General features: G+C 42.7%; 1 protein-coding gene and 1 non-coding gene across 4 annotated transcripts in view; one reads left to right on the forward strand and one right to left on the reverse strand.

Moving 5' to 3' along the window:
• THO1 (nuclear matrix protein-like protein) overlaps positions 1-23,079 on the reverse strand; it is a 91,777-nt gene that overhangs the window by 42,650 nt on the left and 26,048 nt on the right. For all 3 annotated transcript variants that reach the window (XM_087690763.1, XM_087690762.1, XM_087690764.1), the window contains 6 exons: positions 13,536-13,626; positions 13,246-13,391; positions 13,089-13,160; positions 12,901-12,973; positions 12,763-12,831; positions 12,603-12,649 (listed from right to left, as the gene is read on the reverse strand). In XM_087690763.1, the coding sequence (XP_087546889.1) occupies positions 12,603-12,649; positions 12,763-12,831; positions 12,901-12,973; positions 13,089-13,160; positions 13,246-13,391; positions 13,536-13,626 (498 nt within the window). The remainder of the gene's footprint in view (positions 1-12,602; positions 12,650-12,762; positions 12,832-12,900; positions 12,974-13,088; positions 13,161-13,245; positions 13,392-13,535; positions 13,627-23,079) is intronic.
• LOC148026348 (U6 spliceosomal RNA) lies at positions 4,167-4,269 on the forward strand. The gene has a single exon (XR_015692992.1). It is a non-coding gene; the product is annotated as a U6 spliceosomal RNA (small nuclear RNA).

Consider the following 23,079-nt stretch of genomic DNA (forward strand, 5'->3'; position numbering starts at 1 on the left):
CCACTCTCACTGCAAATGCTATATTAGGACATGTGGCAACCATAGCATACATCAAGCTACCCATAACTGAAGCATCATTAGATGTAGGGCTATCCTCCGTAGTGAGTTTCACACATGAAGGCAAGAAGAACTTTCAATTTGTCCATATTCCTCCATATTCCTGCTCTGACAAATAAAGAAGAACTTTCAATTTGTCTCGAGTATAGGCATGCCAAGAATGTGATTTTCCTAACCAAGATCCTTCATGTCAAAATTACTGTGTAGGTTCTGCTTCAATGTGTCCAAAGCATGAACATCCCTACCACCAATCAACATGTCGTCCACATCCAAAATCAACATAATAAGGCTACTATCTGCTGCCTTCTTGATATAGAAGTAATGATCCACTTGACTTCTTTTAAATCCTTGAGATTGCATGTATGTATCAAACTTATGATACCATTTACGCAGTGTCTGTTTTAGCCCATACAAACTTTTGTTGAGTTTACATATCATCTTTTCTTGCCTGTTGACCACAAAACCTTCTGGCTGTTGCATATATATGTCCTCATGCAGATCACCATGGCAATCTTGACATCCATTTGTATGAGTTCCATATCCTCACATGCAACTAAGCCCAATATGGTTCACAAAGTAGTCATCTTGACTACAGGAGAAAAGATCTCACCAAAGTTAATCCCATGTTCATGCTTATACCCTTTTGCAACAAGTCGTGCTTTGTACTTTGGTGGAGAATAAGAAGTGACCTTCATCTTGTGTAAACCCAGTTGCATGGTAGGACTTTCTGTCCCTTGGGAAAATGCTCCAAATCCCAAGTACCATTTCTCTCCACAATCTATCAACATGACATAATCAGCAACATAATTCGCACTAGGAACAAACCTATCTACCTGTTTGGTATTTCTAGTTGACCTACAAATCCAATGATCAATGTTTGTTGGCTGTTTGGCTTGCAAATTTGCTTGCTGTTCACGCGGTTCAACATGTTATCGAGCTTGTTCCGGCTATTCTAATGGCACATTTTCTTGCTGAAACTGTGGTATATGATGGGCTACTTCTTGCTGATCAGTTTCAACATCATTCCTTTAATTTATAGGGTCATTTACATCAGGTATTTGTTGCTGTACATCGGGCACTCTTTGCTGTACTGCATGTATTTCTTCTTGAAACACAACCCTCTTGACTTCCTCAGTCTTTTCAGGCTATTTATGCATTCGATCTTCCCAAAAGATAACATCATTGCTGTACATAATTTTTCTTTTCTTGGGGTCCCATAATTTATAACCCATTTCACTCTTATCAATATATCCTAGGAAAATGCATTTACAGGACTTTGGCTCCAATTTGTTGCGTTGTTCCTTGTGTATGTGCACAAATTCCTCGTAGCCAAACACCCTCAAGTGTGCATACGAGGGTGGCTTTCCCGACCACACTTCTTGAGGGACTCTCCCTTCTGAAGGTTTGTTTGGTGACCGATTTATCAAGTGTACGATTGTCATCACAGCCTCTGCCCAAATAGCAAAATCCATGATGTAATGCACCATGAGGCAGCATGGTATAGATCTTCTCCTGAATTGTCTTGCTGGTTATATTTTCAGGAAGTGCCAAGAATTTTTTAAACTTATTTAATGCCTCGTCTTTACAATGCATTGGATAAAAACATAGCATTATCAACAAATGTGATAAAATATTTATTTTCCCCTAGAGACAGCCCTGGCATCTCACATACACCTAAATGTACCAACTCTAAGGGTGAAGATTTTAATGAAAGAGACTTTTTATTTAATGTTTGAGCATGCTTACCAAATGTACAATGATCACAATGGTCAAAATCAGCATACCTCAAACATGGCAAATAACCCAAACAAGGAAGTACTTTCATTCGAATTTGACTCGTGTCCCAACTGGCTATGCCACAAAGACACACTTGGCTGCTCAGTTATGGTGACAACATGATCACACACAGTAGATACATGTAATGGATACAAGCTGTCACTCTTAGAGCTTTTAGTAAAAATCCTAGATTCCTTACATATCTTCCATTTGCTATCCCCAAAGGTGGTGTGATAGCCTTCATCATCTAGTTGCCCTGTGCTTATCAAGCTCTTCTTGAGCTGAGGTACATGCCTCACATTATGCAAAGTGAACTCTGAACCATGCTGAAATATAAACTACACACTACCAATCCCTGCAATGTCACATGTATAGTTGTTCCCCAAGTGGACAACACCATGTCTACCACCACTGTAGTTAGAAAGCCACTCACAGTGATGTTACATGGAATGAAGCACTTGAATCAAGAATCGAAGTGTGCATGTCATCGTCAGAATTTGCAATCAATGACTGTGCACTAAAAGACTCATGACTGACTACATTGGCTTCCTCTATCTTGACACTACTTTTCTTTGCATGTTGGTTGTCCTTTTTCTCATCTTTGCTATCATAAGTGCTTTTACCCTTGCTCTTCTCTTTCTTCCACTTAAAGCAATCCCGTAACTTTCAGGCAAAGTGCATAGCAAAAATGCTGCATTGAACTCCTCATTAATGTGGAACTCCAAAGCAATCAGCTAGCTGAAAATAGAGTTAAATTCATTCAAATGTATAGACATGGCTGTACCTTCCTTCATACGAAGGTCCTTCAAAATTTTCAACCAATAAACCTGGCTTGTCGCACTTTTCTGAGCATATAATTCCTCAAGTCTTGGCCACATATCATAAGCAGATTTCAATTTCTCTATGTTGAAGAACAAAGTGTCTGACATTGAAAGCTTTGTGGTAGAGCATGCGAGCTCATCTAACTCATCCCACTCATCTAGATCCATGGTTGCTGGTTTTACCCCTTATGTCTTTATTGGCTTAACTTGTTTCTTTTGCACCAAGACATTATAGCAATGCCTCTGCCATATAGTAAAGTTGTGTGCACCCTCAAGCTTCTTAATGTGCAAAAGGTTGCTACTATCACTGCTCCCAACCATGATTTATTGCTCAAAAGTGACTCAAAAGTCAACAAATGTGAGCCCAATTGTCACAAAAATGATCTAGGTACAAAGCAAGTACCAACCAAAAAACAAGTAATTGCAAAAATTTCGGATCTCCAAATCAAAGTTCAAAGTCATAAAATGTGTGCTACAGCACACCACAAGTAATTGCAGCTGTGCCATGGGCTAATACGTCAATTTCATGAGAAAGCCCCAAATTGTAGGTGTAATTTTCGCTCCAAATGTATCCACAGGCACAAATTTGACTTACACGATCAAAAGCCCCAAAATTGCTCTGCTCAAATTACATCAAACACAACTCCCGAGTAGATTGCACAAGTTAATTTTGCCAAAGTTTCACAAATTTTGCAAAAGCAGCAAATTTGTCCGAGATCCGTCCGGGATCCGATGTGCTCAATTTGCATAGAAATTGCATTGCAAGTACATACCAAGACCAAATTTGAGACAAATTTTGCAAATTTTGCAAAAGCCCCAAATTGTGCAAGGTCCAATGTGTCAAAATTTCAGGAAATTGCATCTGTCCCAGAGCAATTTCCTTATTTACATGAAAAGCCCCAATTTCAGAGACCTGAGTGTGTGCAAATTCCACAAATTTTACTCAATAGAGTAAAATTTTCAGGCATATGCCAAAAGTCCCAATTTTCAAGAGTAAATGCATGCCCTATCTTTCAAATTTGTCAAAATGTGCTTGTACATGCATGACAACCCGTAGAACTTTACCCAAGGATAAACCACTTTTTTTTAAAAATGTGATTTCTTTAAAAAAAATGTTGACTGCCGATGGGTAGACGGTTGCACACGATTTGCACTGACCTAGCTTGACTCCCGATAACTTGCACCAAACTGCCTTGTAACTTGCGCCGACCTAGCCGAAACCTGTCGTTTGATTGCCTCATAACCTGCATGAGACCTACGCTGGTTGCGACTGACGGGAAAGACTATCGCCTGCCTGCCGGGGACAGCTCCTCATGACTTGTGACTTGTGCTTGCACCTTGCGCCCGACTCAAACTGATGGTCTGCTGTTGGCCCAGCTTGGACTGGCTCCGGGAAGCATGGTTGGGATAACCTTTAGCTTTGATACCAATTTGTAGGGATGGGTGCATGGTGGAGATGCAATGTTCTGTGATGGCAACGGTGGAGAGAGAGAGAGAGGGAGAGAGATGTCTGTCTCTTCAGAGACATCTCATAAAATTGGAACAATATAGAGAAGATTAGCATGGCCCCTGCGCAAGGATGACACGCACAAATCGAGAATTGGTCCAAATTTTTTCCTTGCATGCTCTGTGCAATAGGGTTGTCCTTTGAGTCCTCTCTTCTTTGCCCTTGCGACTCATCTGGTTCTTTCGATGTTATCTTATATGACAGCTTCTACTCAGTTGGCTGGATTCTCTTCCTTTTGGACAACACTTCATTAGTCAATCTTTGGCTGATAACAGCTTTATGATTTTGCGTGCGGACAAGGACAATCTCCGCAAAGCATTAGATGTTTGGACGCTCTTTGGTCATGCTTCTGCTCTTCGTATCAATGCTTTCAAATCAGCCATTCTCAGTTGCACGGAGTTAGATTTACAATCATTGGGCTGGCAAGGACAGGTTGTTCCCCGTGGTTCCATTGTCAGGTATCTTGGGTACCCTTTGGGTGTTGATGTTCGGCCAAAGCAACTACTAGAGTGGATTTCACAGAAACTGGCAGCTAAGTTTCTGTATTGGAAGTCGTAGGCCTAGCCCTTCCATGTTCGCCTCAAAGTGGCTCTGACAATCATGTTGCCAATGCTCACATATTTCTTGCCATTGCTGCCTTGAACTACTACTACTTTGAATGCTCTTACTCAGCACATTCGTTTCATGTTATGGAAGAAGGATTCCTTGCATGCAGGCATTTCATGGATTTCTTGGTCACATACATGTACCTCGAAACGCATGGGTGGTGGAGCTATTTTGGATGCCGAAACTCATATGTTGGCACTTTGTTGGTCTCTTTTTCATGCCATGTGCGTGGATCATCACCCGTGGGTCGTTATAGCCAGTTATTTTCTTGAGGATCACGGGCTTATGGATGGTAATACACAAATTCGGAGCTCCTGGTGGCATGTTCTTAATGCAGACTCTCGGTTTTCTAGTCCTTCCTCATTCCTGCTTGCTCATTTGGTCTGCTCCTGAAAATTGGTTCTTCAGAAGGCGCTTTGGCATCCAGCGGAGGACCGCTTACATACTAACTCTTTTCAATTGGAATTGTTGGCAACCTCGCGGCTACTTTCTTGGGAAGGCAAACATGAGCTCAGACCAAAATTTAACCGCATGGCACGTTTGGGCTTGACTTCAGTTGCAGATGCCACCCTTGCCAGTCGCAATGTATTGATATCGTTTTGTACAGCCAAGAGGCTTTTCAAAATCCCTCGTGGATACCGTGATTTATGGGAACAACTTTTGTTAGTGCTCCAAAGCAGGCAACCCTTTCTTGCCCTTGCTTTGGATCGTCCTTGGCAGGACTGGGACCTTGCAGATTGGTTGAATTTGGAAAAGGCCTCAGCTAACCAGGTGTATCATCTTCTGATTAAAGATCATCAATGGCTGGTTGCTAAAGCTAATATTGTATGGGGATTGCGGATGGAAGACAACTGTGATGGAGGGTTGGTTGAACAAGACATCTTTCAAATGCAAGGTCTTTCTTTGGAGGGTGATGATTGGTGGTCGTCCTCTTGCTTCAGCTCTTTCCAAGCGTTGAATCTCTAACGGCAACTGTTTCTTTTGCACCACTACTGTGGAATCGGCCCGTCATCGATTTATTTCTTGCCCTCTCGCTAAGAATATCTGGTCCCTCTTGTCAGCGGTTTGGCGAGCAGTGGTTGGTTTCTCACTAAGCCCTTTTGATTGGGTATTTGTATGGCACAAATACCCCACACCGGCACAGTCGCATATGAAGATCTTGTTTCACTTTCTTAGATACTGGGGCTGCTGGCACAATTGGGCCACTCGGAATGCCTTTCTTTTTGATTCGGCCTCTAATGTTCTGGGACATATTGCGAGGCTTAAAGGTATATTGCATTGGCAAATAGATCTCATTCGCCACTCTGACTTACTCCCTCGGGAGGACTTACTTCCCTGGCATATGGCAATTTCCTCTGCGTCTTTGCCATGACTTTTGTAACTCTTAGAGTAAAAACCCCAAAACGGGGAGTGCTTCGAGAGACTTCAGTGGAAACCCTAAAATGGGGAGCGGTTCGAGAGAGTTCAATGGAAGCCCTAATTTCTGGGGCGCCCTTCCGCATCTATAAATAGACAGGCTGCCCCCATTCAGCCTCATTCCGTTTGTGCAGGTTTCTCACTCCACGTGCAGATTTCAGCCATCAGCCTCCTCCCACATGGCTGTCCATCCTTCGAGACTACTGCCACTCCATCCGTGTTTGCTCCTGCTTCTGGCGCCTTCATCCATGCTAGCGTCAGCTACTGGCGACATCATCATCTGCTGCGATCTGATCATCTAGTCATCGCCAACCACATCAGACACTATTTCGGCCTGCTGTTTACAGCACTGTTTACAGCAGACTGCGCGCAATTTCCAACCTCCGATCGGTGGTACATTGCTGCGTTTACCAGTTTCCAACCTCCAAACTATTGAGTTTTGGTGACCAGCCTGCTGCCATTCACTATTCAGCACTCCTACACTCCGACTGGTGGTCACAGACTTGGGATCCGTCTTCAATGGACGTCACACTTTGACATTGCTCTGCCCTTAAGCACACTATACACTCTTACATTCATTTACAGCATTCATTCACTTTCGAGTTGAGTTCTCTCTCTTTCTTCTTCTGTTTGTGTTTGAGTTTTGGATTTTGCGTTTAGGGTTTGAGTTTTGCCCTCTATGTCTATGTCTATGTCTGTCTCTTTGTGCTTCTATTGTGGCCGTACACTCTGTGTGTCCTCAGTGCAAACCCTGGTAGTTTTCTTCACATGGTATCAGAGCCGGTGCTCTTATAAAGAGTATCCTGCAGACATTGTGGAGAGCCAGTCTTTGTGCGAGGCACACAATACGACTCGTAACCGAATCACAATGTCCCAGACACCTTCTTCTCTAGCTCCTATAATGTCTTATCACGCTTCTCCATCATTGGAGACCTTGAGACGACATTATGGACTCGGTCAGGAGGACGACGCTCCACCTTCACCAAATTTCACTAACATGACAAAGGAGGACATTGAGGAGCACTATTGCAACAAGTACAGTGATGTTTACACCCCTCCTACCAGTTTTGCTACCACATTCGGACCGGTTGGTGAGGCTGGCCACCTCTCCGATCATGGAGGACATACGGCATTCGGAACGTCTGGCGATCCATCTTCATCATCTCAGCCAGGTCCAATGTCAAGTTTATACAATTCTTTTGTGTTGCATGAATCAAAACCCTCACCTGTTTCTTCTTTTGAGGTACAAGATGATCCGGATGGCTTTGTGTATGTGAACTTCAATAGAGGGGGCTCACGAAAGCAAACGAAATTCAAGTACATCTATAGCTTCTGTTTCATTTGAGCATGTCGCATACACTTCTCACTTCCGTCCCATCCCACCCTCTTCAATATCACACCTTAATCACCTCTCATCATCTTTCCAAAACCTTGGATTATACTCCACATCTATATCACACACCCTAGGGGTTGGATCTTCCATCTCCACTCCTAGCACCTTTTCCTTCTCAACCCCTTTCTCTATCTCTTTGCACCATGATACTTCGCTATGGGGAATGCCACCCTTTAACGCGGTGCCTCTTACCTTTCAGCAAAGGAGCACACCCATAACTCCTGGATCGATTGTGATGGGCATCCCCCTCACTATCCCCACCTTCACATCTCACATGACCACTCATAAGCAGGGGTTTCCATCCTCAGCTTATGGTGCGTCTTCACACTCTCCTTGGGTTACACCTACGCAGGGCCTAGTCACCCAATCCCTACCTATGGATCCACCTTGCACACTACCCGCATGCCTAGTGGGCACTCTGGGGCCCATTCCCAAGTGTACTCCACTCCCCCATCCTACCCACACTACACTTTTTCACACTATCCATCTCCAAGCACTACCACTCCTCTTGTAACGGCCAAGAATGCCTTCACAGATAAGACACATTTTGACGGGTCAAATTTCACCACTTGGTCTAATTTCATGCAACAAGTGCTTGAGTCTCAGGGTCTTTGGGACCTCGTCATTGGTCTAGAGCCTATACTGGACCCTTGATTAGCTCACCCTGATTACATCCGTCAATCGAGAGCCCGCAATGCCACAGCCAATATTGAGTTGATGCAGGGATTGCTTCCTGAGTTTCACTCTCAGTTGCAGCACTTCCCGCTCGCGTCAGAGCGTTGGAGTCACCTTCTCGACCACTATGCGGCTCGTGATCGTACTCGACGCATCAATCTCGACTTTGAGCTTCAAGAGTTCTCTATTGAGGAAGGGGGATGATCTAAAAGTCAAGTTGGCTGAATATAGGCAATTAATTGCCGAGTTCGCCACTAATGGCTCTCCAAAGTCAAATGAAGATCAGGTTACATTCTTCTTGAATAAGTTACCCGAAAAATACTTCAATTTCATTCAACACATCATCTCCCAATCTCCATTGCCCACCTTCTACGAGTTTGAGTGCTAGTTCTTGCATTACGCAAGGCTACATGATCAAGTCCACAAGAAATCCTCATCACAATCTTATTCAGAGCAGAGAGGGTTGGTTGTCTCTTCTTTGGGAGGGAAAACCACCGGTGGCAAGAACTCGCAAGATGCGAAGGCAAGCCAATCAAAGGGTGACTCCTCTTCCTCAAATGGAACCAAAGAATCTAGATCTATTTGGCAGCAACTCCCTAAGAAAAACCGGTTTTGCACACACTGCCAGAGAGCAAGCCATGTGGACGAGGAGTATCTCTCCAAGGCCCAAGGTCTTCCACCTAAAAAGCCTCTGTACCGCTGCGACTGCATAGTCCAATAGGGCTACGACTTCCGTTCCAGCTTCGTCTGCTCCTTCAGCACCCGCCGTTGTTGCTGGACATGTGGCTCGAGTACAGCCTCAGCAGCCCATCTCTTTCACTACTCTTGAGGGACTGGTTGATTGGTCTGCAAGTTCCAATCCCGCTGCACTTCATGCATCTATCTCACCTTCCTCCCCACCTCATCAAGCGTTCCCTTGGCAAAGCCCTACCATTGGACATACGCAATGGTAGCTACCTTCTTAGACTAATATGTCTCTAGGTCCTTTCTAATATCCTAGGTCAGTCTAGCATTCATTTTTCGCACTCTTAGAGTCGGACCCATAGGATTCATTGTCCCTAGCTTTTCCGTTCTTTTGACTTCCGCTACATTTACTCACACATTCATTGTATTTATTTCGAGTTAGATTTCCTTTCTATTATGTTTTGCTTTGGAGCATCTCACCACTAACCTCTGTGTTTGCAGATTCTCATCTCTTTTGCAAGGTTTTGTCTTTCAGTGTAGGGCTAACTTCCAAATTACTTTAGTCCTACTTGGGCTAGAGATGTGGGGATGCGCACCGTTTCTTTCATGGTTTCATCATCCTAGGAATGCTTGCTCTTCTTCCAACATGGCGGTTTCCCCTCCCAAGGGGGATCGTGCAACATCTCTCTCGATGCTATCATGGCAGTGACTTCTTCCTTGCTCTTTTATCATTCCTTATGGTTCTCTACACCATACGAAGACTGACATCAGGCTCCTCTTCCTTCTTCGACATCTACATCCAAGTTGAGAGGGGATTCCTACCCTTCTTGGTATTCTACAACCTTCAGCACTTTATCTTCGACATCGGCTTCTTCCCCCTATTGTACCTTACCTTTTGCATTGCATGATTTCATGATCTTTGTACTAGGGCCCTTAGGCAAGTGAGCAATTTCCCCATGAGGGACACTGTCCAAATGGCACCTGCTGCATGAGCATTCTTCAGCATGTAGCATACTTTGCATCTCATTGTGCAAAGCACCACTTAAGCGCATCCTAAGCTATTTCCACCGGCGGCTGTTGTTACCCCACCACCATCCTCCTCCATCACATGGATACCTCATCCCTTATTTTTCCTTGTCATCAATACCTTGAGTGGATGAATTAGCTTATACTATTTTGTGATATGTTGGGTGTACCCTCCCTACTCCCGTCTTCTGGGGTCGCTATTACTCAATCGACCGCATCCCATAAAATTTACCTCACTTATTCAAACAAAAAAAAAGTTCCGTGTAGTTTCATCTGCCTTTGTAGAGCTTGGTAGGCCACTGGGCAGCCGACGTGCACCCTTTGCCCAATACCCTGTCCTCTCTGGGATAACTAATTGGATTCCCTTGGTAAGATAATCATCGCCTCTGTAGTCTTGGTAGGCCACTGGGCAGCCGACGTACACCCTTTGTCTGATACCCTGGCTGCTTTGGGATGGGACACCTTGAGATAAATAAACATCATAGTGGTTGACCTAACCTTTCAGCTCAGTTTTGGGCCTGAGAGAGGGTGTTGAGCTAAAACATGCATTACTTGTTGATTAGTCTCTATGCATTCCTATACTACTTTTATCATTTCACTACATACCTAAGAATATGATAATGCTTGCAAAATTTATTCATAGTTAGGGGTTGGTGATAAGGGAAAAATTAAACTAAATGTGACAATTTTTTTATCTTTTTCATATTTATATAGGTTATTTTTTCATATTTTTGGTTGTTTACAACAAAAAACAGCAAGCACTTTTGAATTGTCTGTATTGTTTTGGATTACAAATGCTCTTTTAGATTAAAAACCCTAAAATGGGGAGCGGTTCGAGAGAGTTCAGTGGAAACCTAAAACAGGGAGCGATTCGAGAGAGTTCAATGGAAGCCCTAATTTCTAGGGCGCCCTTCCACATCTATAAATAGACAGGCTGCCCCCATTCGGCCTCATTCCGTTTGTGCAGGTTTCTCACTCCACGTGCAGATTTCAGCCATCAGCCTCCTCCCACATGGTTGTCCAGCCCTCGAGACTACTGCCACTCCATCCGTGTTTGCTCCTGCTGCTGGCGCCTTCATCCATGCTGACGTCAGCTTTGCTGGTGACATCATCATCTGCTGCAATTTGATCATCCAGTCGTCGCCAACCACATCAGACACTATTTTGGCCTGCTGTTTACAGCAGACTGCGGGCAATTTCCAATCTCCAATCGGTGGTGCGTTGCTGCGTTTACCAGTTTCCAGCCTCCAGACGGCTGAGTTTTGGTGACCAGCTTGCTGCCATTCACTATTCAGCACTCCTACACTCCGACTGGTAGTCACAGACTTGGGATCCGTCTCCAGTGGACGTCACACTCCAACATTGCTCTGCCCTTAAGCACACTGTACACTTACATTCATTTACAGCATTCATTCACTTTGGAGTTGTGTTCTCTCTCTCCCTTCTTCTGTTTGTGTTTGAGTTTTGAGTTTTGTGTTTAGGGTTTGAGTTTTGCCCTCTGTGTCTGTGTCTATGTCTCTCTCTTTGTGCTTCTATCGTGGTCGTACACTCTGTGTGTCCTCAGTGCAAACCCTGGTAGTTTTCTTCATATTCTGCAAAAAAACACAAGCAATACAAGGCCTGGTTCTGCAACAAGTGTGCTAGGAGCTGCCTAAAGAAAATGCAGGTCTGTATAGTGCCACCCAGACTATTTGATGTCGCCCGGGTGCAGTAATGGTGCCACCTAGCCTGGATAATACTGCCCAAGTGCAAAGCGCAAATCTACCCTGGTAAATGCAGCCTAAACGGGCTGGAAACATGCCGCCCTACCCTGTTTGACTCCAAACACAAGGTCTACAGTACGAGAGGATGATGACAAGTTGGTTTCATCATGGACAACATGCTCCTCTTCTTTTTGGCAAAACCCAAAATAGGATCAAAACCCTAAAAATGGCCAAAAGTTCCCAAAAAGAAATGCACTAATGTGCCCTCCATCTAAAGTGTCTAAAACACATAAAATGATAGACAAATACAATGTTAGAGCTCCTAATGTCCTCATCTGACTTAGACTGAGGCTTGCAAGTAAGAGATGACCACATAAGACACACATGACTGCTAGCAACTATAACATATAAGATTACACTTTAAGAGACACTAGGCAAGTCCTAATAAATCCAAACTAGTCTCCACGCAACTCATATAGCAAAATGTTATCAAGAGAGAGATTCTAGGTCTTTTGCAAATCTTTGGACTTAATTCCATTGGAATTTCTCTACTTATTTAACTCACATCATTCGCTCTTGGGGGGTTGATTTTACTTCTTCTTTGTACCTTGTGAATTATCATGGTATGAGAGTGTCTTTTAAGTAGAGCTTTAATGTTTTTTTCGAGTGATAGTTTTACCTGATGTTTTAGAAGTATGGACATTTGAACCCAATGAATTAGTATGCTTGCACTGCATATTATTAAGAAAACCTAATCATTTGGATCGATATTCTAGACTTGCTTTGCATGATGATGTTTCTCCAATGTGATCAGATGTTTTCATGCAGTGAGTGCGTTCGTTCAAACATAAGACCTTTAGTTGAAAATCTAAGGCAAAGGCGTGCCATTTATGACATTCAACGTGTTATTAAGAATGATTATATCAGCATTCACTAACCTGTAAGCCCCAGAAGGTTCGATAAAAGTTAAAATCCTGAGAAAAACCTGCCAAAAATTTGACAAACACATTTATATGTCACACTGAAACTTAGCAGAAAATATACTGAGGACAGCCAGCAAATGTTCAAGTGTATAAATTGAAGTCAACACAACTGTACCATCACTTGGAGGCTCCCTCTCATACTTTGTTTCATTGGATGTGTTGAAAATTCCTTTAATATTCACAGCTGTATGGAAAACCTGTTAGTTTGAGTCCTAATGCATCCTCAAACATAATAAATTAATTTTTATTTTACCTGATCGTTCTGACAAAGGAAAGAAATGAGCAAGAAACATCAAGATGCGACCACAAAACACCACATCATTGGCCTACACCACAAATAGGAAAGAAAAAGCTGAGTATACAAGATCCAGATTATCACGACGAATGCTAAGTGAAGTTCCTTTCTTTCTGATAGGTTTTTCTTTAGCTTCCAGTATATACCTTTGACAAGCGGCGAAGCAACTGATTGCAAGTTCGCAGCATGACTAACTTTCCCCTTCCAAAAAGCTCTGCCTATCAACAAACAACTTTTATGTGAAAAACGTTTAATGAAGTTTAATTATAATCCATTTGTAAATGCTTAATTCAGCTTGCTTGCCTTGCCCAAAGTCTCCTGCTTGCTTTCAATATAGCCAAACACTTCTCTGCAATCTTTTATGGTAGACACTTCTGTGAGGTCCTCCAAGAGCTGAAAAACCATGCCTCCCTCTACATGACCTCGCTCGCATAGGAATAATACAATGTCTGCAAACAAGCAATCCTTGCTCGTAACTGTAGAGCATGTACTCTTGACAGACATTAAGGTTTGCAATCTCAAAACAGGTATTCAATAAAAAGTTAGAAGTACCAATTAACATCAAGAATTAAAAACAGGAAAAACAATACTACCAAGCAGTCTGGTTATGTGCCCACGATCATCTGCTTCATCGATTGAATTGCCATACTGCATGACAGACTCTCCAGCTGCTACAGCTGCACCCTACAATGAAATTGTCAAACCATGTTAAGAAATGTCACACTAATGATTAACATATTATTGCTATCATACTTTGCAACATTTCTCGAGATATACTTTGTATCTGCTCACTCAAGAAACTATGAGAAGCTTCCAAGGTGAATGTGGTTTGGAGGATCAGCTTGTAAAAGCACAAACCCATAAGTTTACTACTCATAGCAAATTCAAAACATAGTAGAAGATTGATAGATAGCATGAGGACCACACAAGCAAACAGCAACAGGAGGTGGTGCTGGAAGGAGGGAAAAGAACCTCAAATTAGATCAATAAAGTAGAACTAGTACCCATGAAATTTTCCTGCTATAGATACATAATGCATCATAGCACAAAGGTCTTACCTTTTGCAAGGCAAAGCGTCTAATCTTGGACTACATGCAAATGCATTGGGAAGGTCTTGCTCCTAAAGTGCAGCAATGCCTAGTCACACACAAAATAAGACTACAATTTTCCAAATGGAGGTTTATTAAAATGCAATACATATGTTCATGCTTCCATAGAAGTACCCCCTTGAATAGAGATTCATAAGCCCACCTTTGGCTTGGATGATTGGCAATGTGTTTAATAATTGTATAGAGAGGTGGAAACCTTGGGTTGAAGTAAAGGATGGTGCCAAGATTTGAAGGCTATGTTAGAATTTGCCAATTTTGGGCAGTGGCCAACGTAATTCATGTGGTGCGGACACTTATTAAAGTGTCAATGTAGCATATGTACACCTGGTGTCTTAGGACATTAAAGTAGTGACACTAGACTCTAAAGTAGTAACTCTGTTAGTTGGTGGAAGGCTGGTTAGGTTAACCCTTGACCTAAACATCGGTTGTACTTTTGCTCTATCTTTTTCAGTTCAAAAAGTACATTCTACTGTTTTGCTTCAGCTCATATATTGTCACTATCTCTTTTCTCTCTCTCCTCCATAGCTGGTGCCATCTCTCACAGTTGGTATCAGAGCAGCTTCAGCGCGCGCATTCTAAACAGCCACCGTCAACCAGTGCCGCTACACGAAGGTCTTACTGCCACCAGCTCTCAACTGGAGGGAGGAGCAAGGAGGAGGGGCAGCCCTAGCTAGCTTGCTACCAGATCTGCATAAGCCTCTACAAGCTGCACTGCCATCTTGCACCTATTGCAGTGCTACCCGCTAGATAACACTTGCGCTGCTAGGTTCCTCCAACGCCACCGACAGCTCCACTGTTTGCCTGCTACTCCACCAGTTATACACGTTGCCGGCTTGCTATTCCACCACTGCCACATGTTCTGCACACTGCCACCACACCAGCACTGCCTCTACCTCTACACCTATGTCGTCTGGCTACTTCTGCAGGTGGCACTATGGCCCACCAGCTCTGCTAGCTGCAGCCAACCTGCGCCCTGTCCAGCCACCACTCTCTGCACTGCCCCACCAGCTTCCTAATCTGCCCTGCCTACTCCCATCTGCCACCTCATTGTGCCCCCCGTTTGCAAATGCCACAGCCAGCGGCTTTGTCAGCACCACCACCACCCAGTTGTACAACAACCACCACCGCCTCAGTCTCAGCCACCTGCACACATGCTCCTCTCCCTCGGCCACTTGACACGCAACCCGAGGCGGTGAGAGCAGTTCAAAATTTGGGCCTTTTCAGTTTTTTTGCTCCGGTGCTCATCGTGAGGCACATTTCAACTGCTGGTTACTGTCAGCATGCGTCCCAAGGCAACATTTCACAGAATCTCAAACTATACATTATAAATTTCTTCAATTTCTTAAACATTTTTAAGAAGAAATTTGGGGCTCTTGCCTGGCACACATTCCAAGACAGGGAACAAAAGTTACAGCAGCATTATCTTGCTGTGCATGTCAGATTTGGCAGTGAATTTTGGGGACTTTCAGTAAAAATTGGGAAGTTTTAGCATTAAATTGCTGTAAATTGCCTTTTTGGGCATGCATCTCGAGGCAACTGCAGTACAGCATGTATTGCTGTAAATTGCAGACTGACTGCTGATTTGTGCAATTTTGGGTACGTTTGTCAAGAATTGTGACAATTTGACAATTTGGCACTTGCATTCCAATCCCATGTGGGGATTTTTGGTACTCAACAGAGTACATTTATACTTCAGCATCAAGTATTTGGCTGCTGATTTTTGTGTATCACAAACAGTATGGAGTGTCAAGGACATAATGATCACAACAACATCCTAGGTGTCCTCACTCAAGAGGACAAGCTAGATGGCACCAACTACTATCTTGGTGCGTAATCTTCTTGCAGCAAAGGATTTATGGGATTATGTCACAGGTGATCTACAGCGACCACGAGGTCTTGCACCTTAGACACCTCAGTGTAATGTTAGAGGACACCCTGTTGGTGCTGCTGCTGCACCCCCTTCTCCTATAGATGATCAGCAGAGGTGGGACTCAAAGGATGCACATGCCCTATTTTTGATTGCCTTGTCAGTAAAGAGAGCTATTATTCTGCATATTCGGTCTTGTAGGATCTCAAAAGCAACTTGGGATGTGCTAGAACATGTGTTTGCAACACGTAATGAAGCCATGATATCTTACCTACGCAAAGAGCTGGCTAATGCAAATACGAATGAGGGTGACAATATGACTCATCACCTCATACACATATAGGATTTGCATGAACACCTACTAAATGTTGATAAGGTCATTCAAGATGTAGAAATGGTGAATATTACACTAAGCTTGCTTCCTAAGTCATATCTTGGATTCCACACCTCGTTGATGTTGTCTTCGGGGAGGGGGGCGGGGTAGCCGCACAACAGCCCCTCACATTTGTGGAATTGGAAGGCTTCTCATTACAAGAGGAAGAAACTCAAAAGAATGTTGCAATGTGTTCAAGTGATGTAGCTATACTCTCAAAGTACAAAGGCGAGGGGAAAGTAAAGCAAAATGTGAAAAATCAGCCAAAGGCTGATGTGGGACAGCCATCAAATAAGGCTGCCCAAGACATGGAAAAATCAAAGAAAAAGGGGAAATGTCATTACTGCAAAAAGCGTGGTCATTATATTAATGAATGTAGGAAGTGATTGGCTAAAGAATAGAAGAAGACTCCAATTTGGCTGCCCAGGAGACATCAGCCAGCAAATCTTCTACTAGTGATGCTATAGCCAATTTTATGGAGGAGAATTATGCATTTTTAACATGTTGCTTTGATTCTTCAATGGCTGATTCAGCATTTAATACTACTCAAACACAACATACGTGATATTTTGATAGTGAGGCGTCCAAGCAAATCACTTCCAGCAAATGTCTCTTTATATATTTGTGTTCAGCCCCTACAAGGAAGCATGTTACATGTGTGAACAGCAACAATCATGATATATGTGGCATTGGTTCAGTCTTGATTACTACTATAGATGGTTCAAATTTCATACTTCTCAATGTTTTGTTTGTGCCTAGTATCACAAAGAATCTTTTGTCTATGTTTGCTTTCAATAACCATGGCTTTCAAGTCATCTTTGAAGATGACAAATGCATTGCCACAGACCAAGAAATGGATCATGTCCTCAAGTTATCCGACACCCTATATAAGGATCTCTTTTGTTTGGATACATACGACATATGGTCTCATGTGTCAGAAGTGGTGCAACAATGGAAGCATAGACAAGTGCTGAAATAAACCGTTGAATGCAAGACAAAAGAACACTACAAGAGAAGAGAACTCAGAGATGTGCTCCAAAAATGGAATCCATACACCAAACCCGAGAATGATGCATACAACAATGAGTCATTGATTGCGTGGACACTAACACTGGCTCCTCTCTCCAACAAGAAGACCACCTGAAGAATGATGATGACTAAATAGAAGGAGGAGGAGCCATTGAATAAAAAAGCCCAAAATATGCCAAACATGGCAGCTGCTCAACCGGCATTTAATGCTGGTCAACTGGCATAAAATGCCACATAAAAAGCACTAAAATAATGCCTAAATAATAACTAGTGTGCCTAGCCCAACTCACAAGCACAGACTCACACATGAGCTGATAATCTTGCTAACACCCTCTCTCAGATCATGGAGGATCTGATACAATACAATGATACAATGATAAAGGCTAATCATAGTCCATACAACAAAGAACCACCAAAGTAAAACCATAGATACCCAAGCAATGGGTGATCAAGCCACCACCAAGATGGCGCAAAGAGAACCTGATGTCAATGTCAGTCGACGATCGTACCAGTTCCTAAAAATAGAGAAGAGTCATAATAGATCTATGTATGTGTCAACAATGTCTCGCAATAGCATATGAGACCATCCTGTCAAAAATGCCTCTTAACATACGTGACCATGGATTCCCCACCTTTGACCAAGACCGCCAAAGTGTCCCGACTCCCCTCATGTGAGCTCGGCTAAGGAGCCAATTCTACTCATTGTCAAAGACACGGCCCATCATAAACCTAGATTTCAATCCCAGCTCCAAGATTTAAACCTCCAACCTTAAGTCAATGCATCCTCTCTAGAACCTGTGCACCTATATATCTGTATAGATGAGGCTCAGCTACCTCATCTCACCCCACTCTCACACTCCCTCTCTAGCACTGGAGAGTTGTGAGGGATGACCGAATCATTTGGACTAAAAGGCAACAGAGAAAGGAGCAATCAAGCCCTTCCCTCGGTCTGAAGAAGTGAATCGCGCAGCCGTGCCTTGGCCTTCTTCTTAACTTGAGGATCACAGTCGGAGTCTAAGAAAGAGAATGACTCATCGGAAGAGTCTACATCCCGCTTCTTTTACTTCTCCTTCTTCTTCCATGAGACTGCTAACTCCTTGCAGTCCTTCCGCAAGTGTCCCTTCTTACCACAGTGATAACATTGGGCCTTCGACTTCTTTCTGTCACCCCTCTATGAAGTTGTAAAAGCCCAAATGGAACCTCCATAATGAGACAAAAATCTCCCCAATAAACACAAATATACCTCATGCTTAAGCAACATCAAGGACATATGTGTAAAGCTCACACATGTAGAGCATATTTGCGCCTGCATAGCATTGGCCGCTCCATCAAAATTGGGGACAACTTATAAAGTATCATTCCCACTAGATGTGCCTCTGGAAGGGCAAACTACATGTTAGCCCAAACTTCATCTATTGAAGCTTTCCATAAAGAGTTATTGCTTGCATGGAGGAAGAGCCCTCCTACAACATCTAAAGCTTCAATCATATTTCTGGTGATTGCAAGAGGTAACCACCGATAGAACTTCTTTAGAGATACACCGAAGCAGTGCAGAATACACACATGCATCGTCTGAATCCCATGTGAGCACAACTTCCTCATGGTTGACCTTATCAAAATCTTCGGAAAGAGGAAAATGACACTGAGGCCAAGAAATATCTCCACATACAATATACCAAATTCGCTTCTGCATAAAACCAAGATTTCATCACAGCATACGATGCAAGATAGTTAGGTTCATGTAACTTATCATCCATAGAAGTGCACAAAGGAGCCATTGGGAGAGAATAAGAAGAGAAGATAGAGAATAAAGGGTATACAAAGAGGGAATACAACAAAACCAACAACAAAGACTTCACAAAATGAGACTTCACAAAAATTTGATCAAAAATGGAGGCTAACTATTACAAAATGCAAAAAAAAAAAGTCAATATTTGTCAAAAACAGCAAAAACAGCCTATACAAACAGGCGCCCGGGCCAGGGTTAGGGGCAGAAAATGAAAAATGCAAGCTGAGAAAGCATTTAATGCAACAAATGACAATTGTAGACTAGAATCCAAGCATAGGCTGAAAATGCAAGTTGCGGGTCTAAACTCCTCAAGCCTAATCAACAGGGGAAAAAAATACCTGTAATCAACAGAAAAATTGCAACAAGAACCTAGATCCTGCAATCTAATACCATGTCAGAAGTGGTGCAGCAATGGAAGCATAGACAAATGCTGAAATAAACTACTAAACACAAGACAGAAGCGAAAGAAAACAGAAGAACATTGCAAAAGAAGAGAACTCAAAGATATGCTCAAGAAATGAAATCCATACACCAAACAAGAAAATGACGCATACAACAGTGAGTCTCTGGCTCCAAGGCACTCGCACCAACGCCCTCTCTCCATAGAACCTATAAGTGATGATATAAATGAATGAGAGGGAGCCGGGTGCTCCCTACACTTCTACAAATGATAAGTTACATGGACCTGACTATTTTACATGGAATGTTGTGATGAAAGCCTAGTTTGTGTGGAAGCAGATTTGGTACATTGTATGTGGAGCTATTCCTCGGCCTCATCATTCGTTTCATATTTTGATGAGGACAACCATGAGGAAGCTGTGCTTATATGGGATTCGGTTGATACACCTGGGTATTTTGCCTTGCTTCAGTGTATTTCTAAAGAAGTTCTACTAACGGTTACCTCTTGTAAAACTTCCCCAAAAATACGGTCAAAGCTTCACATGTTGTACGAGGTGTGAAAAAATGCTCTAAACGCAAAAAGCATGAAACCAATCGTACGACAAAGCACAGATTGATAAACTTAAAACACAATTAGGGTTAGGATTAGGGTAACTCAGAGACAGTAACACAATGAATAATAAAGTGAATATACAATGCAGTAAATATTGAATCTCAAACTCTCGTATCTCTGGGATCAAGTCAAAGGTTATGAGCTATAGAGTGTGTCATACTCCGAACGGATTCCAAATCGCAGCAAAGGCAACGTCCAAGTGTCGAATACCAACAAACGCAGCCAAGGAAGGCTAGATTTGAATGTAGATGACAGTGCACCAGAGAGAAAGACTAAAAACGACGATACCTAAGAAGAGAGAAAATCTACACAACAGCTAGCAAAGGCAGCGTCCAAGTGTCGAACACCAACAAACGCAGCCAAGGAAGGCTAGACCTGATGTAGACAACAATGCACCAAAGAGAAAGACTAAAAACGCAAGTACTTGAGGACAGAGAAAATCTACACAATAGCTATTAGATACAAACGCAACGGGCAAAGGTGAGAGAATGTCAAGGCAGTAGCCAAAAAACCAAAACACAACATTTAGAGAAGAGAGAAGATGATGATGATAGCTGCCAACAAGTGACAACATGTCATGAGGACATGTATTTTTAAAACCTCACTTAACATGTGGATAAATTTTTAATCACATGATTAAGTAAATGGTGCATATGTGAGATGCAGAACGGGACTCCAAGAAATTACGAGATGTCAAAGGCAAAGGTTGCTATAAGTTATGCCGCACAGCTACTTAGTGGTATCTGGTGCCAGTTGTTAGCCTAAGTTATCCATTTGGCTATAAGTGTCAGTTGGTGACACTAGAGAAGTGGCGTTTAATGGTACCTAATGCCAATCTGATGGTCAAAAATGGCGCAGAGACACTTGGGAATGGAAGTTGCCTAGCCAATTTAATTATTGGCCAGTCAAATTATTTTTCAAGGCACCGAAATAATTATTAGATTAATTTTTAATATTTAAAGGCTGAAAATTAATATTTAATTATGAAAAATGCTGAAAAAACCATTTGGAAAGGCTGCCACTTGTCAAAAATACCCATGCAAGACTGAAAAACGTCCTTAGAGACTCGAGAGAGGCATTTTTATAAATTCAGACTGCAAGAGAGAGAAAGGGGAGGTTGTTGGTCTGATTTGCAGCCATTGGAGGACCTTCTAAGGTTGCCAAGGGTAGGAGAAGACCAGTCAACAGCAGGAGACAGCATCTACAGGCTTGAGACGGGGCAGCAGTAGTAAATGACTGATTTTCTTCGGTTCTTTGCATCTACAAGCTGTTGTGGCAGGGTAGCAGCTGCATTTGACTAATTTTCAATCGTTCTTCGCGACAAAACTCTAAATTTTCTCTCTACAGCTTTCCCTCTCATCTCCCAGTCATTTCACAACCTTGCTTCGAAGATCTCAGGATTTGGACCCCTAGAGGCTGAAATTTTTCAAATTTCTCTACTCTAAACCCTAATTTGCAGCAGGAATTAGGATTTAGCAACAGCCTCACGAAGCGTGCCAAAAATTGGAAGCTCCAAGACTTGCATTCAACGGGGTTGAAGCTGTTTTTAGCCTATTCAAGTGAAGGGACCGGCAAATAATTGAATTTGGAGCATTTTCCATCTCCATCGAAGCGGGTGAAAACCAATTGATAGCCCGAATCAAGGGGCAATTCAAATTGAAGACTTGCTGGTGATTTTGAACAGCAAGGGAAGTTGGAATACCGAAAGGGATTGGGAGAATCCCATTGTAAATCAACTTCTTTTTTAATAAAGGTAAAGAAATACAGAAAGGAGCGCCAATTTTGGGGCCAATTGGATGTGCATTGTTCAAGATCAGTAGATAAATTTGTATTTTCAGATTTGCATTAACTGTTTGCTGCTGTAATTAAGTTGTAATCAGGGATTTACCACCCATCCACGAAAGGAAGGCTCGTTACACAACACCATCCAATCGTGGGCGACACTACCCAACTGTAGGTGAGAACTCTTGGGACCTAGCGACAGTAGCAAACACGCGAGGAAGGCTAGAATCAGGCGCCATGTAGTAATAGGTGGCTGGTGGAAGCTCTGACTGCGATATCCTTCGCCAACGGGATGTGAGCAACAGAGCTATGGCTCTTGAAACCTGCAAAAACGAGATTGAGAGAGAGTGGTCGGCTGCATACCTATTTATAGAAAGTTTGGGATACCCAAATTAGGGTTTTGCATGTGGGACGCCGTAACTCTCTTGGACCACGTTTCTTTTTCAAAATAAGAGATTTTTTTCATTAATTAAGCATGTTTTGGAGCTATTTAAGTCAGGCTAATGCATTTTTTGCTCAACACCCTCTCTCAAGTCCAAAACAAAGCCATGAGAAATAAACCCTTAACAATTATATTATTTTACCCCAAGGCGTCTCACCCCAAAGCAACCAAGGCATCGGGCAAAGGGTGCACATTGACTACCCTATGACCTACCAAGACTTCAAAGGCGATGGTTATCTTACCAAGGAAGCCCAACTAATCACTACAAAGAGGCCAAAGTATCGGTCCAAGGGTGCATGTCAGTTATCCTAGAGCCTACCAAGTTCTACAAAGGCGGATGGAATCAACAATGGGCTTTTTGGATTTTTCTTTTTTTAGGGCCATTGGTGTGTATTTTTTCCCCCTGACAAATTTAACATTAAGTGATGGTTTCAAATCAGTTTTCGTCCTATTGAGTCACTATGGCCCGAAGTACGAGAAAGTAAGGATGAATTGCCCCATGACCTTCATACAATAAGCAAAATAATCCCACACACTACTAGGATAAGTGCCTAGGGATTCCTCTGTGTGTGTGTGTGTGTGTGTGTGTGAATCATATGGAGAATATGTGAAAAGAAAGATAAGACAAGGAAGCAAGCCAAACAAGCAAAGAAAAAAAATTAGTGCCTTCAAAGACAACCATGTACAATGCCACAATTATGGTGGATCCAAAGTTAACCACTCCAAGGGTGATC

The sequence above is a fragment of the Lygodium microphyllum genome, chromosome 13 (genome assembly GCF_053477565.2).
Source record: "Lygodium microphyllum isolate KBCC chromosome 13, Lygodium_microphyllum_v1.1.10, whole genome shotgun sequence".
In the NCBI taxonomy this organism is placed as follows: Eukaryota; Viridiplantae; Streptophyta; class Polypodiopsida; order Schizaeales; family Lygodiaceae; genus Lygodium; species Lygodium microphyllum.